This window comes from Melospiza georgiana, chromosome 11, assembly GCF_028018845.1.
Source record: "Melospiza georgiana isolate bMelGeo1 chromosome 11, bMelGeo1.pri, whole genome shotgun sequence".
In the NCBI taxonomy this organism is placed as follows: domain Eukaryota; kingdom Metazoa; phylum Chordata; class Aves; order Passeriformes; family Passerellidae; genus Melospiza; species Melospiza georgiana.
In genome coordinates this window covers 9,119,696-9,133,668 of record NC_080440.1, presented here as the reverse complement: position 1 = coordinate 9,133,668, position 13,973 = coordinate 9,119,696, and the positions used below count along the sequence as shown (strand labels likewise).

The 13,973-nt window shown below is 44.8% G+C and overlaps 1 protein-coding gene across 3 annotated transcripts in view; it reads right to left on the bottom strand.

Annotated features, from left to right (window-relative positions):
• Positions 1 to 285: 285 nt before the first annotated feature.
• The window catches only part of ARIH2 (ariadne RBR E3 ubiquitin protein ligase 2), a 35,137-nt gene continuing 21,449 nt past the window's right edge, over positions 286 to 13,973 (bottom strand). For 2 of the 3 annotated variants that reach the window (XM_058031722.1, XM_058031721.1), the window contains exons 5-15: positions 12,776 to 12,923; positions 12,156 to 12,277; positions 11,151 to 11,260; positions 10,234 to 10,351; positions 8,693 to 8,743; positions 8,570 to 8,591; positions 6,957 to 7,108; positions 5,716 to 5,859; positions 5,294 to 5,362; positions 4,284 to 4,367; positions 286 to 3,810 (exon numbers count right to left, since the gene is read on the bottom strand). In XM_058031722.1, the coding sequence (XP_057887705.1) occupies positions 3,739 to 3,810; positions 4,284 to 4,367; positions 5,294 to 5,362; positions 5,716 to 5,859; positions 6,957 to 7,108; positions 8,570 to 8,591; positions 8,693 to 8,743; positions 10,234 to 10,351; positions 11,151 to 11,260; positions 12,156 to 12,277; positions 12,776 to 12,923 (1,092 nt within the window). In that variant the 3' untranslated portion in view covers positions 286 to 3,738. The remainder of the gene's footprint in view (positions 3,811 to 4,283; positions 4,368 to 5,293; positions 5,363 to 5,715; positions 5,860 to 6,956; positions 7,109 to 8,569; positions 8,592 to 8,692; positions 8,744 to 10,233; positions 10,352 to 11,150; positions 11,261 to 12,155; positions 12,278 to 12,775; positions 12,924 to 13,973) is intronic. The other variant, XM_058031723.1, reaches the window with a different exon arrangement.

Sequence of the window (13,973 nt, the reverse complement as noted above, 5' to 3'; positions counted from 1 at the left end):
GGCGGGGACAGCGGCGCGAGCCCCGCCCACCTCCCCGAGCACCGGTAAGAACAGCCGGGACACTGCCGAAGTTAGAAAGTCACAATTTATTTCAAATAAACCACGGGCACACCTCTGGCAACCGTCTCCCGGGCGGTTTCCGCCGCCCCTGCCCCTCTCTGGTGCCTGCGAAGAAAAGCGAGGCGTGGGAGCAGTGCTGTGCCCTCCCACACGCCTCAGCGCTGTCCCACAGCCCCAACCAGACCGGGGCCGAGAAAGGAATTCCCAGAACAAGTGCCTCACTTAAAAATAAAGTTCTATTTTTCACCTGCTTAAAAAGTCTAAAATTTAGAGTGCAAGACTATAGTACAGAAACCTCCTGCTGCCCCGGGCGGGCACAGAGACTTCGCTGCGCGGGGCAGCAGTCATGCAGTTTATGGTGTCAGTAGAAAACGTTTTGTTACAGTCTGGGAAGCCTGAGGACGAACAGAGATGAGGCAGCCAATGCACTAACACAAGCGAGGCCCAAATAAAAGAGTACCAGATGCAAGGATGGAGAGGTGTCGGGCTGGCGCAGGAGCTGAAAACAAGTGCAAAAAAAGAAAAAAGAGAGCAAACATTCCACATCTGTAGCAGTTAACGCATCAAAGGGAAACTTGTACCTCAGAATTAATGACTCCTGAGCCACTTTTTATTACCTACAACCATATAACCTTGCTAACTCAAAGAGAGCCATGTATTTATTACAGGGGGGGAAATGGCCCTTTCTTCTGGTGTTGAGAACCCTCATTTCCTTCCTGTCACCTGCCTCCTGAGCAGTGTCATTCAGCTTACACACAGAGCCAGCAGCCCCTGTGCCCTGCACACTTTGTCTTGAAGGCCATGACTTTCTGTACAACACCAACACAGAAGTGGTCCTGCCTGGGCAGCAAAAGCAATTCCTGTTGTTTTCCCAGAGTATGGCAATAGGATTTGTGTGTGCAACCCAGGGCTTTCATCATTTTCAGAAAGGATGGTTTGTTTAAAAATAAATGGAACTGTTGACAAAGCTCTAGTTTCAGAAAATTTGAAAGAATTAGTGGGTGCACTGTGCAATCTTTATTACTGTTCCTCAGCCAAGCATCTCAGCAGCCTGTTCAGTAAGCCTCGCCACAGCTATATGGTCTGGCTTGTCTACAAACAAGAATTCATAGCAAAATATTTTGTGGGGGCATAGAAGAGGGAGGGAGTGAAGGAAGGAGAGACAAAACCTCATTCTCATTTAGCTCAAAGCTGGACAATTATGTAACAGAAGTGAAAATTCTTTGGGATTAGGAAACTCCACATACCTGCTCTGCAAAGGGATTAGGTGTTAAAATAGTTATGTGTTTAGACAACAAGAATACCAGCTTTTATCCTAATCAGGACTTTGCACATTACATTTTTAAAGAATAGTTCAAACATTGGTTGTATTCACTGCAAACTGCTGGGTCTCAGCAAACCTTCCTCCCTCCACTATCCCCTCCTGTGGAAGCAGCATGCCAAGACAATCATTTGGGAAGGGGAGAGGAAGAGAGACTGACCTCTAGGATATATCATGAGGAGGGCACAGAGAGGCTGCTGCTGGGTGCAGAGTAAGGAATGAAATAAAGAGGCAGTGGCTGGAGCAAGGCCAGATCTATCTCTACAGCTCCAGCCTCAAGGGGAGCCAGAGCAGGACACAGCAGGAACGTAAGGAGCCATGGCCATGGAGATTTCCTGCACAGCAAGCAGTGCTGCTCCCAGAAACCACAGCCCCCTGCCCTGCCCTGCTCCCTGGCTCCAGCCATCCCTCCACAACCTGCCCTACCTCAGCTGCTTCTGCTGTAACACCCACTCCAAGGCCAGCAGCTCCTTGCAGTGCATCCCCTCGTTCCCTGAGGATAGATCCCACACCAGGGACGGCAGGGAGGAAGGAAAAGGCCTCTCAGTTTGAAATTTTCTGCTGTGTACAACAAGCATGGCCACAGGATTAGCTCCTATGACAGCTACTCCTTGTTTAAACTAATGCATCAGTCTTGATAAAATCTATGAGCCCAATTACACCTGCTGCAAATACCTGGGGCACGTCTCAGGTACATGAAAGAGGCTCCAATAGCAGAGTTAGCTTATTCTGACACGAGGAATTTAGCACTTTTCCCCCCTCCAGTTTAATCTTTATCAAGTGACATTGCATAAGAACAATACAGGGATGCATCAAAGGCAACACTTCCAAGTACAGCATAAAAGAGAATCCCATGAGTTCCCCACAGAGGTGAAAATTTCCTCGCATCAGACTCCAGCTGCACCTGGCTGCAAACAAGAAGCTCCTGGTGCAAGTGACACAGATCTCTGTGAAATCCTAATATATGGCCTGCTTCCTGTAGCAAACAGGCAAGAGTCAGCATTTAAGTAACCTTTTTCATGTTAACCCCTACTAAGATGAACTAGGTTTTTAATATTTTTATTTTAGTGTATATTTTACATTAGAAAAGAGAATGTTAATAAAAAAGCTCCACATGCTCCTAACAATCAATTTTCTGATAAATTCCCACCAGCATCAATACTAATATACAAATAAATTAATTTTGCTAGTTAATTTTCTGCCTGGCTTGGTGCAGGCTCTGCACAAGCAGGGCACCTGTATTCAAGTGCCCGTCCACATTGCCAACACGTGCCAGGGAGTGTGTTGTACATAATCTTTCCTCCTCATAATGTAGTGGTGTTTAGTCTCACTTTGATGAATGAGATCAATTTTTCTCAGCCATGCTACCCAGCAGGCACAAATAATCTTTATCAGGCTGCATGGCACTGTTATAACATGGATTCTTTCACTCTGCAAAAGCCTCAAGCCTTGATTAACAACTGTATGCTACTACTCCCTCATCACTCACTTTGGCAATACAACATCCTCCCCACAAAAACAAGTAAAGCAAAAATCTACATGGAAGACCTAAATTCATCAAATGCAGAATCTGATTTCTCTCAATTTCTCTCAAACTCAAGCATATCCCCCAATGTTAACCTGGTGTGTCCCCTACAATTCCTCTGTTTGCTTTTGTTTGTGTAGCTGGATTTTGCACAGCTGACTTACAAGAAAAAGAGATGTCACATGTGATCATACTGAATCACAGCCACTGCTGGTACTGTCAGGTCAGGCACAGCAGCAGCCACCCTTAACACCAGCCACTCTCCTCATGCAATGCCAATGCTGCAACGCCCTGGTTAAAGGAGCATTGGAAAATCTAGCTGAGATATTTTTTAACCTCCTTCAATGACTAGGAGGATTTTTGGGTCAGAGGAAGGGAGAAGGAGAGGGGGAAAAAGCCCATTAAATTTACAAGCAGATTAAGGAAAAACACTCCACTGCCAATTTATTTTTAAAAAGGGTTTTGTGTTATTCTAAGGTTTGTCTGTATAATTGTACAACCGTTGAAAATTACATAAACTGTAATGATCTAACACTATTAACAGCCATTCAGAAAAAAAACTCCCTCCCCTTCTGAAACCATCAAGGGCAGGAGGGAAATGGCCCAGGAAATATGCCAATCTGAGCTCTGGCCTCTAGCCTGGCAGAAACAGAAACAGAAAGATAAGAGAACAAACTGGACTAAGAGGTGGTGTTTGCATGTGTCTGACTTGCAAGGGGAGGGGTGGCTTTGTCCTTGGCCGTGTTCTCCCAGAGGCAGTGCCTGCTTATCCCAGTGAAGCTACCATCACTTCACTGCTGCTCTCACCCCTGCACTGTCACTTCCTCCTCTCTTATGTGTCATGGAAGTCTTTCAGCAGGGTCCTCCGTCTCTGCTCTGCTATGTGCATCTGATTCTCTAAGTCCTGGTAAAAGAGAAGGTACAAACTGTTAGCATAAAATCCCTGGAGAAGACTTCATTTTCCTTAGGGGACACTGAACTCCAGCTTGAGAAGCACCAACCATCACACCCTTCATGCACACTCTGGACTATAAGATCCCAGATCCTCTTCCTTTTTATGTGGGCTCCCTCTGCAGTTACCCAGCACCTGCTCTGTCTAAAATGCTACACACTTAAGAAACCTGCTTTTCACCAGAAGGTTGCATGCAGTCTCCTCCAGAGCTCCATGGGACTTGTTTAATTCTGCAGGAATCCCTGCAGCCCTCCCTCCTCTCCCACAAGGCAGTGAGCACTCTGCTTCCACATCATCTGCTGGCTAAAGGTGGTTTCTGGATCTAGCTTCTCAAACCCTCACTTGACAGCCTCAGTGCTCCTGCAGAAGTGTTAAGCCCAACAAACAAAATCTGGCCAACAAGCTCAAGCAAGCAGAACACTCACCCCTCTGTCATAGCTGTCTGCTCGCTCCACCTTCCATGAGAGATTTTCAATTTCAGCTTCCAGCTGGGCCTGCTGGTATTCAAACTGCAAAGAGCAAAATAAGAGACATCAATAAGAAACTAGTTTAGTGGAGCACTTTCACTACACTTGAGGAGCAGACAAATGTGTCCTGCTGTCAGCACTGCTGGCAGAGCAGGTTTCTGTCTCCTCCTCATCCACCTTCACCTAGATGGGATCACCCCTTCTGGGCTTTTCTTGTGTAAGTACTCCCCAACCTGCATCACTCAAAATTAACCCAGTCAGCCTAAAAACACTGCATGTGACAAGTATCTCCTAATTCAGCTTATTTTGCCATAAACAGGTCACAAGATGGTCTCCTAAGTAGCTCTGCAGGCAGAGTGAAGGGACTATTAACCACTGCTGGGAGCAGCAACTTGTTCCACAGGCAGTCTGATCCAGAAGAGAACATCTGTCCACAGCCTTAGAGAACACATGATGCCATGAAGAAAGATTCTATAACAGGTTTTATGGAACAGCTGAGTCAAAGAAAAAATTCTTCCCTGAATTCAACATTGTTTTTGGACTTTTTCAGCCCATGAGATGCACCAAGCCAGCAAGGAACTTATAGCAGGAATAAAAAGCAAAGCTACACCCTGATCCAAGGAAAAGCTCTCCTCCAGCAGCTCTTCACAGGAAATATGGCCCACAGCTTTGTGATAAATCTTACCAAGAAATAAATGCACACTTCCAGCCTCAAAACATTCTGGATAAATGGCTTGTTAGTGAAAGTGCAGTGAAGTGCCCTGGGAAAATAATGTAATGTATAAGAGGACAGAGCTGCTGGTTGACTTGAAGTGAAGAAGAAAGGTGCAAACCCACCTATTTATCCTGTCCTTACTTCAGACTCAGGACTAATATTTCAGACACTGCCCAGCTCTGGAATTCAGCCCAGCATGCTGCCAGCTATACCCCAAAAAGTTACCAGCAAACAAAAGAGCAGAGCATCTTACCAGCTTCTTTCTGGGACCAGACTCCATGTAGTAGGCATAGGGATATGTGTACTGCAGGGTGTAACGACACTGTCCAAGAGTGGGAGGAAGAGAGAGAGAAACAGACAGGAGTCTCAGTCCTGGAAGTCAGCACAGTCATATTTATGCAACCACTACAGGCTAAGAAGCTCCCTCCTGACAACTGGAGACCTCTTGGTAGAATTTCCTACACCTTCCTTGGAAGAACTGGTGCAGGTCTGTGTACTGTAGAGTATGATTTCACAGAGGTCACTCCTAGATGATTTTTGGTTTGTTCATGTCCTACACCAGAAGTACTGTCCCACATAACCAGAACTCTTAAATATCCTTCCTTACTTGGTGTTATGAATTTAGCATTCTGGCATGTATTCTCTTTGTGTGCCAAACAAGACACAATTACTCACCTTTGCAAGTAGTTTTGCAGCATTCTGTAGATATTGCCAATCTATCCATGTTCCCAAGTTGTTCATAACTCTTTCTTGGATTTTCTCCTGGATTCGTTGGTATGTCTGTGCCTCCAGCTGTAGGCTTTTATTGTGATTCTCCCACTGCAAAAGATGGGGAGACAGGGAAAGGAAAAAACCAGCATGAGAACAGAGTACTATGCTGTAAAAGCACAAGCTCTAGCAAGCAGAAATTGGAGTGGGGCAGGAGTCCAGCAAGGCAAGACATGCTGTGGGAAAGAATGGCAAGGCAGCACCTCCAGTAGCAAGTGGCAGAGGCTGCAGACAACAGACTGACAGCAGCAAGAACAGGGAGCAAACCCAGCTCCTCCGAGTGGGAATGCCCTCTGGTCACACAGTGACCTTGTGTCTAACAAGGGGGAAAGGACTTAAATAAAATATAATAAATGTAATCATGGTGATTCATCTATTGAAAGGATTTCTACAGGAAGGTCAAGAGATTAAATTAACATTTGACATGGGCTCAGTGAACTCCAGTATCCATGTGCACATTGTAAACATGGCTATTTCCCAAAGCCTGTTGGGCTGGAGAGCCAGGAATGAAGGCATTTATTTTACTACAGGACTTGGCTCATGCTGTGAAGAATAAACTCATTTTAATGGGGAAACTGAAATGCAGCAGTATTTAACATCTACCACATTCTCTTCTAGAGACACTGCTGTAGAGTTGCTCTGCATGGCCAGGTGCATGGAGCCTGCTGTGTGGACAGACACGCTCTGATAGCAACTTTTAAAAATGTGATTACATGAAATTTTAGTACAAAGTTTGCTACAGCCAATGGAGCTTTGAACATGGTACATTTTATTTAGTTTTTATCTGTATAAAGATGTACTGCAAGGAACAGAAGTTCCCCAGTCCTGAAAGGAAATGATTGGAGCAATATCTATCTACTGCAGCAGCACTCAGCCTGCAGGTACATAGTACAGTGGCACACAGGTAATTCAGATTTTCTCTAGCACAAGGGAATATAGGAGTGAATACAAATTGCTTTGAGTATGACATCACTGGTTTGGATGGGACTTCCAGGGCAGGATTTTGAGTGAAAAACAACAGGGCCTGAAAATACTGCACAGATTCTCTTTGGGCACTTTCTTGCACGGAGATTGCTGGCAATGACCTTTGCACCAGGCAGGGAGCATTAAAAGGCTACAGCAGCTCTGGCCAAGGAGATGTCTCCTACCCTCTCAAAATAGAACAAGTACTTCTTAAGGGCCTCCCTGGCCTGTGCTTGCTGACTCTGGTTTACAATATCAGGATTCTCTTTGTACCGACTGCATTCGTAGTACTCGCTGCCGTGAGTCTTCCAGTCTCCCAGACACATCCAGCAGAAGTCTGCAGAAAACAGCAAAAACCCACTGTGATGCACAGGAAAAAAACCTCTGAGAAAGAAAAACTTCAGGAGAAAGAGCCCATCTGTGTTCAGATATTTCTGCTAATCCAAGAAACACACACGCTTTGTATCATCTTGCAAAACAGAACTCAGCAGTGAGCCAAAAATACCAGCCTGTCTTGAAGATTTTAATTCCATAGCCTCTCATTCAACTATGGAAAGTAAATCTTGAAGCTCTGCATCCTGTACACCAAAACCACTAGGCAGAACTGCACTTGCACCCTGCACAGACTGTCACTCCAGGTTAGAGAAGAGGCTGTCAGTCTCTTTTGTGAGTTGCACCCTCCCCACCATGGGCACACTGCCCCATGCAAACCTCAGTCTGAATAAAACAATTGGATCCAAAAGTGAACTAAGTAATGCAAAAGAAAGCCTGCCCTCAGTTCTCTCCAGGAGGGAACAACCCAGGTCAGATGTCAGTGGCTTATGACACTTCGAGTTAGAAGCAGCTGAAATAGGAAGAAGGCAGAGTAAAGAGAGCAATAATAAAAATAGCAAAACATGGCAATTTTCTGATTTCAGAGTGAGGCTGTGAGTGTTCTGCTGCAAAGGAAAAAAAGATGGAGACTAAGTTGCTACAATAAGAATCCCTCCTGTGTTACTTATGATAATGAGAGTGAAAACTGTAATTCCCAAGTTCATCAGCCTTCTCAAGTGCTAAGTCACCATGGTATCTTGGCACTTGCCTGCTCCCCCTTGTCACAGAGCTCCATCAAAGCACATCCAGTGCTGCCAAGAATCCCAATGGAAATGAGAGGACAGTCATCTCGAATCACCTTCCCAATAAGGTTCTGATATTACAATAGTTTCTAGTAGTACACTTAGTTGTATTCAGCCCTCTGAATTAACTTACTCCAAGGCAACAGAAATTAATTCTGCCATGAAAAGGTAAGTGCAAGAACAGAGCCACACAATGGGCCAAAGACACTCAGGCTGCTAATTGCACAGGAGTGGACTGAGAAGTTCAACATCTGCAGCTCCATATAACAATTCACAGCTCCTGCAGTTTAATCTAAGCTGAAGCTCATTATTCCCATCACTAAGCAGAAGGACTTAAGCTGATCTGAGTAAATGGCTACGTTTGACAAAATTTTCAGCTGATTAAAAATACAATTATATGGAAAGCTCTCCTGTGAGATGGATTGCACTGTTAATATTCTGGAGACTTCTCTATCCAATAGACATGTCAGGGGCAAAAGCCAAATCAGCATTGCAGAACTCAGCTGAGATCACAGCCAGTGGGGAAAAAAAAAGCTATCACACATAAATCTGTAATTAATATCCTGTTCAGCTTAAAATATTTCAGCCTGTGTTCACAATTTGCCTTAATATCCCAAAAAAAGAGAAGGGATCATCACCACTGATAAACATTGCAGAGAAAACAGCTTCCAAACCAAACTTACCATGCTTGCATTTGGAACATTGCTGAAAAAGAAGAGACAAGAGGCATTTGGTTAGCAGAAAGTGTGGGAAAAAAAATTCCACTTAGAACAAGGGAGGTTTGACGTGTTCAGGGAATTACTCACCATGTGATTGCAGCCTCCGTTCTTTTCAATACAGATATTGCACTTGGGACACTGAGGAAACAGACACAATTGTTAGATCCAACTCTAGCAGCCTTCTGAAGAATGACAGCACTTGTGTGATTATTCCTCTCTGCCTTTTTTTCTTAAAAATATGCATTCATGTATGAGAAATATTCTCATATGTGAATATTAGCATTTTCACCCTGCTTCCCACCAGCTCCTGACAGTTCCACTTAAAAGATGGCAGAAAGGCAAAGTCAGGAAGTTGCACTGCAGCACTGGACTGTTTGCTCAAGAAAACAAATTTACTGTTGTTACTGCATGTAAAACTGAAGGTCTTGCTGAGTTACCCCTCTGCAGTTCCTCAGGCACAGGGACACAATTAGCTCATGTATGACAGTGTATCATTTGACTACAGATAATTGTCACTATATTCTGCCTTCAGCAGCCATTAACAAATGATATCTCAGCTACCTGCAGAGAATCTGCCTAACCACAGGAAAGCTGCACATATCCCCACTCCACAGATACCCTGGAGTGTCCAGATACATTTTTTGGGCTGCATAGGTAAAAAGGAGAAAGTGAGCTTTGCTACTTTGTATAAATTTTCATGTCGGGCAAAATGTATGCCAGGATAGTGCTCAATAAAATAAAAATTCTACAAATAAGCATAGCAGAAACAATACCATCACGTGCTGACACCTTCTCCAGAGAAAGAAGGGAGCTTGAAATCTCTGGTCTACCTAAGTACCCCCTTTCCTAACATAACTGAAGCTTGCAGCTAATCACCACTGTCACAACTGCCACTGGTCATGGCAGCACAAATGTAGCCAAGAACTGTTTTGAAGTTAGGCCACAAAATGCCCAAAAGACATCAAAAGTTCCAAGTCTCAAACAGGTAATTTAGAGGATAAAGATAGTACATTTATACAACAATTCTATAGTAGGTAGGCTAGTGTGCACAGTATGTAATACTATTTCTTTGTCTTGCGGTCTAAACCTACTAGAAGTACTGCAATATCTAATTTACAGACTTCAACTGCTCCATTTTGCAGTCTTTGCCAAATCAAGACTTTTTCCCTTGCCCTCCAGCTCACAGTACAGCACAAAGTTTTGCAGGCTTAAACACCACTGCTGCCTTATTCGAGACTGACTTTGCACAGCCTCTCCTTCCATTTTAAATACATCTCCACTGATCATTTCAAAGTACCCACAATTCTTTTGCCTGTGGGAGGACAGCACACTTGGCAGTCAGACATTCACACCAGGTCTGGAATAAGGACCACCAGGTCCTTACTGCAGGAGGGCACTGAGCCTCCCACACAAAGCTTTCCCAAGGCATTCAGCTGAGTTACACCACTGCCATAGGGATGTAATTAGCTCACATATGACAGGAGCTTCTGACAGAAGCTTCTTGACAGTCCCTAGGGAGCTGTAAGGATTTGCAGTCTGCAAAAAAAGAACACAATGCTATGTGTGTATAGAATTCTATCCTGGCTTCCAGACAGGGCTAGAGGACAAGAAATAACATGCATCCTTACATCTTTAGTGTGAGCACTGATGTAGTTGGCTGTTTCAGAGTCATCTGCACACTTGGTGAGCCATTTCCGAATGGTAGCGCAGTCTGTGGGTGCGTGGTACATCTGCCGACACTTAAAGCTTAAAACGGGGAGAAAAAAAGAAAAAAAACATATCAATTTCTACGGAAATGACTCAAGGATTGAGGTTTTCCTGACCAAAATCTGGGGGCCCAGTAAGGGATGGAAATGCTCCTGTCTGTTAGTAGAGTGTGAAGACCAAAATTGAACTCCAGTTCCCCCTTCTGTAAAGGCAGAGTGAGGATGGAAGTGAACTCACACCTGACAAATCATGTGTCTGAGGGCTGACTTGTCCCTTCCTAGAGCCCACCTATGTCTCCTCTAACATGACTACAGAATTCTGGGGTGGGCCAGTCACTTACAAGTAGCCTGACTCCAGTGGCAGATATCAGGCACCTGTATTAGCATAACTTGACAATACTTGCTTATACCCTGGGCCATTTGCATGGAGATACCAGAAAGCTGGGTCTCAAACAAACTTAAAAACTCAATACCAGCAGAGAGCAACAAGAACTTCATGTTTACTACCAGAATCTATATTAACTACTGTCTCTGTAGGAAAATTTTTAACCTAGCCAAAATGTGAGACTGGTAGATTTGTAACCCCTTGGTTACTCAAGCTGTGCTCTCTCATTGTCAGAACACCCAAGTTCCCAGGAGTTTAGGAAGCAAGGGGACGTCTGACCACCTGCAGAAGTCAGATCACAAGTGTCCAATTACTCAGGCTAACTCAAGTTACAAACAACTCTAGCAAGGCCTTTCAGATCCTTCTACACACCCAAACTGTTGGCAAGCAAAAGGACTGGCCCTGAGGACAGCACAGGCTTTCCCTGTGATCTGTAACCTTCTCTGTTTCTTACCAGAAGACCTCATTGCAACGATTGCACTGCACCCGCCGGGCCTTTGGCTCTTGTACCTGTATGACCATGGGGCAATCTGCACCAGGGCACAGCTGCAGCTGGTAATGGCTCTGTGGACACAGCAAGGAGTGAGATCAGCAGCGGGTCCAGGAGACCATTATCTGTTCAATTTTAACCATTCCTATCCTCAAAAACATACAAAGCAGTTATTTTGTATTAAAAATGAGTGGAAAGTGTCACCAGGTCTTGGCTATCAGAGCAGATCCTGCCTTTCCAAGTATGGAAGAGGTTTGTTAGTTACTTATAGCTTCTTTAAAACAGGGATTTCAAATGGATGGTTAAAAACTAAGTCAGCACAACAAACAAAACCCCACAAAGACACTAAACAAACTATTTTACTCCATTTGAGCTCTTTTCCCATCTTCTCCTTATCTCCCAGAAGTTATTCAGCTGCTCTCCTGTGGTAGCCATTTCTTCCCAAAGGGCCTCTTATTGAGAAGAGGTGACACCATGCTTTCATATTGCTTTGCTGCTTTTTAAGTGTTCCCTGTCTGTTCCCAGAATACTCCTGCATATTTAACCTTAACAACTGCTGCTTTAATTTCAAAAAAACTCACATAAAATGTAATTGAGCAAGCCAATTCAGCTGGACTACCCTAAGCTGAGGGACCTATTTTTCTGAACCTAAAAATATTTATGTAAGAACAAGAAGGACTAGAATAATCAGACTGAAGTTTTGAAATTCTCAGCTGCAACACCCTGAGAATTCTGAAGCCCCAGCCAAGGAGTTAGTGGATGACCTTACAGCAGAATTTACTTTGGCAACCTGCTAGAGCATTTTGTCAGTGAGGCTGTCCTACAGAAGCAGCCACATCATGTCTATTGAGGACAATTTTGCTGCAGTTATTGCAGTTCTAATCAAAAATGCAAGACACTTCAAACAAAATTTCTGCAAGTCATTGGTGATTTCACCCAGAGTATTTTAAAATTGAAAAAATCTACTACCTCCACATAGTCCCTGAAGAGGTAGCGCCTGTATTTGTCTTTCAGCTCTTCACTAGGCAGCAATGGAAACACAAAGTCTTCTGGTGTCCGGAGTAGACAGTCCTGAGCCATGCAGGACACCCCTGAGAAGAGAAAGCAGCATCTTAGAACAGTGCAGCTCATACTAAGGGGTGAATGCACAGAGAGTACTCAGCACAGTTTCCTCAGTGCCATCTGTTGTTGTGGCAAGAGGGATACAACTGTGAACCAAACCAGGGCTGCTGAAAAGCTGAAGCCCAACTGTCTTCATCAAAAAATGACAAGGCACATGTGCATCCAGGACCAGTGAGTGCTTCAGCCAGTACTCACAAGGTCAGATACTTAAATTAGAAAATTACATGTTACTGCCATGCCAACATGAAAGACAGGCTTGGAAAAGCCCAAAGCAACTCTGGCAACTACTGGCTTCTCCCCAACACAAAGGGAACAGATGTTTGCATCCACAAGCACTCCAGGGGCATTGCAACAGTACATCATCACAGATACAAATTCTCTTCAACAGATTTGCAGTTTTTAACTTGTTACAGTCGTGCTCTTGACTCATCAGAATGGCCAGTGGGGCAGACCCAGCCTGAACTCACCGACTCCAACGCCGTCCTTGACGAGCACTGTGCAGTGCTGCTCCCAGCAGCTGCGGCAGAACTGGTGCTGACAGGCCAGGGAGAGCAGGTTCTCCTTGCGGACAAACTGCATGCACACGGCGCAGTGGTGGGAGGAATGTACCATTGCCTGGGGAGAGACACAGCAGCAGTGCAGGGAGAGCATCCACACCTCCCAGAGCATCTTCAGCTCATCCTCACACACCTGCATCACCCTCACTGTGACAATGGTCTCCAGGGAGGTCCAGGCCAGAACAGGTTCATGAGCAGCTGGGGTGCTGTGGTGCTGCACTGCCCCAAACAGTCAGTCCCTCCCAAGAACCTCTCATCTCACAGAGCACAAGCTGACAGTCACTGAAGAGTGTCTGCCTCTCCTCTAGTGCTGCCCAGAACCCCCCTTTACTTTTCTTACTCTAGACCTTGTTTGAAACATGTCATTGTGCTAGTCCTTCCCTGGATTTACTGATATTCTCTGTTAGCTGGGCCAGACTATCTCCACAGGCTCTGGAGAGCAGCTGTCACTGCAAACAGACTTAGCAGTGCCCTTTTACCAGACAGTAATTTAGGGTAATGGAAGACATAATTGTGGAGTGTTTATATGGAGAGGAAAGGGAATTCACAAACTATCACCTCCCATCTCCTATCTTCTGCCTATGCTACATTTGGCAAAACAGGCATCATCCCTTCAGCTGAAAAGGATTAAGAGTGTTTGTTTCAAATCAGGCAGAACTGCTACTGCTTCACCAAACCACTGAAAGTAGTTGAAAGTAGTCTGGTTTCCCCCTATGTAGTGCAGAGCTGATCCCTAGACAACAGATCCAGCCTTCAACACATCTCCACTCACCCCTGGGACCTGCAGAACTAGGTCTAGCCCAGCATCATCAAAGCCAAGGTTCTACAAAGCTGTCAGCTGCAGTTTATGTTCCAGTTTTTTCTTTCACAGAGAAGTCATATAATCTTTGCATCCACTTTGCTACTGGTGGAGGAGCTGGTGCCAGCCTGCCATCAGTTTCCAGGCTGACTTGGTGCTGGAAACATGGAGCAGCAGCACCATGACTGACAGAGCTTGATTCATGGCATGGCCACATCAAAGAGGAAGTAATGCAAATTTGTTCTAAGTGGTCTCACTTCCAGACCAGAACAAGATTCACTGAGTCTGTAATTGCACTGATTACCTGGA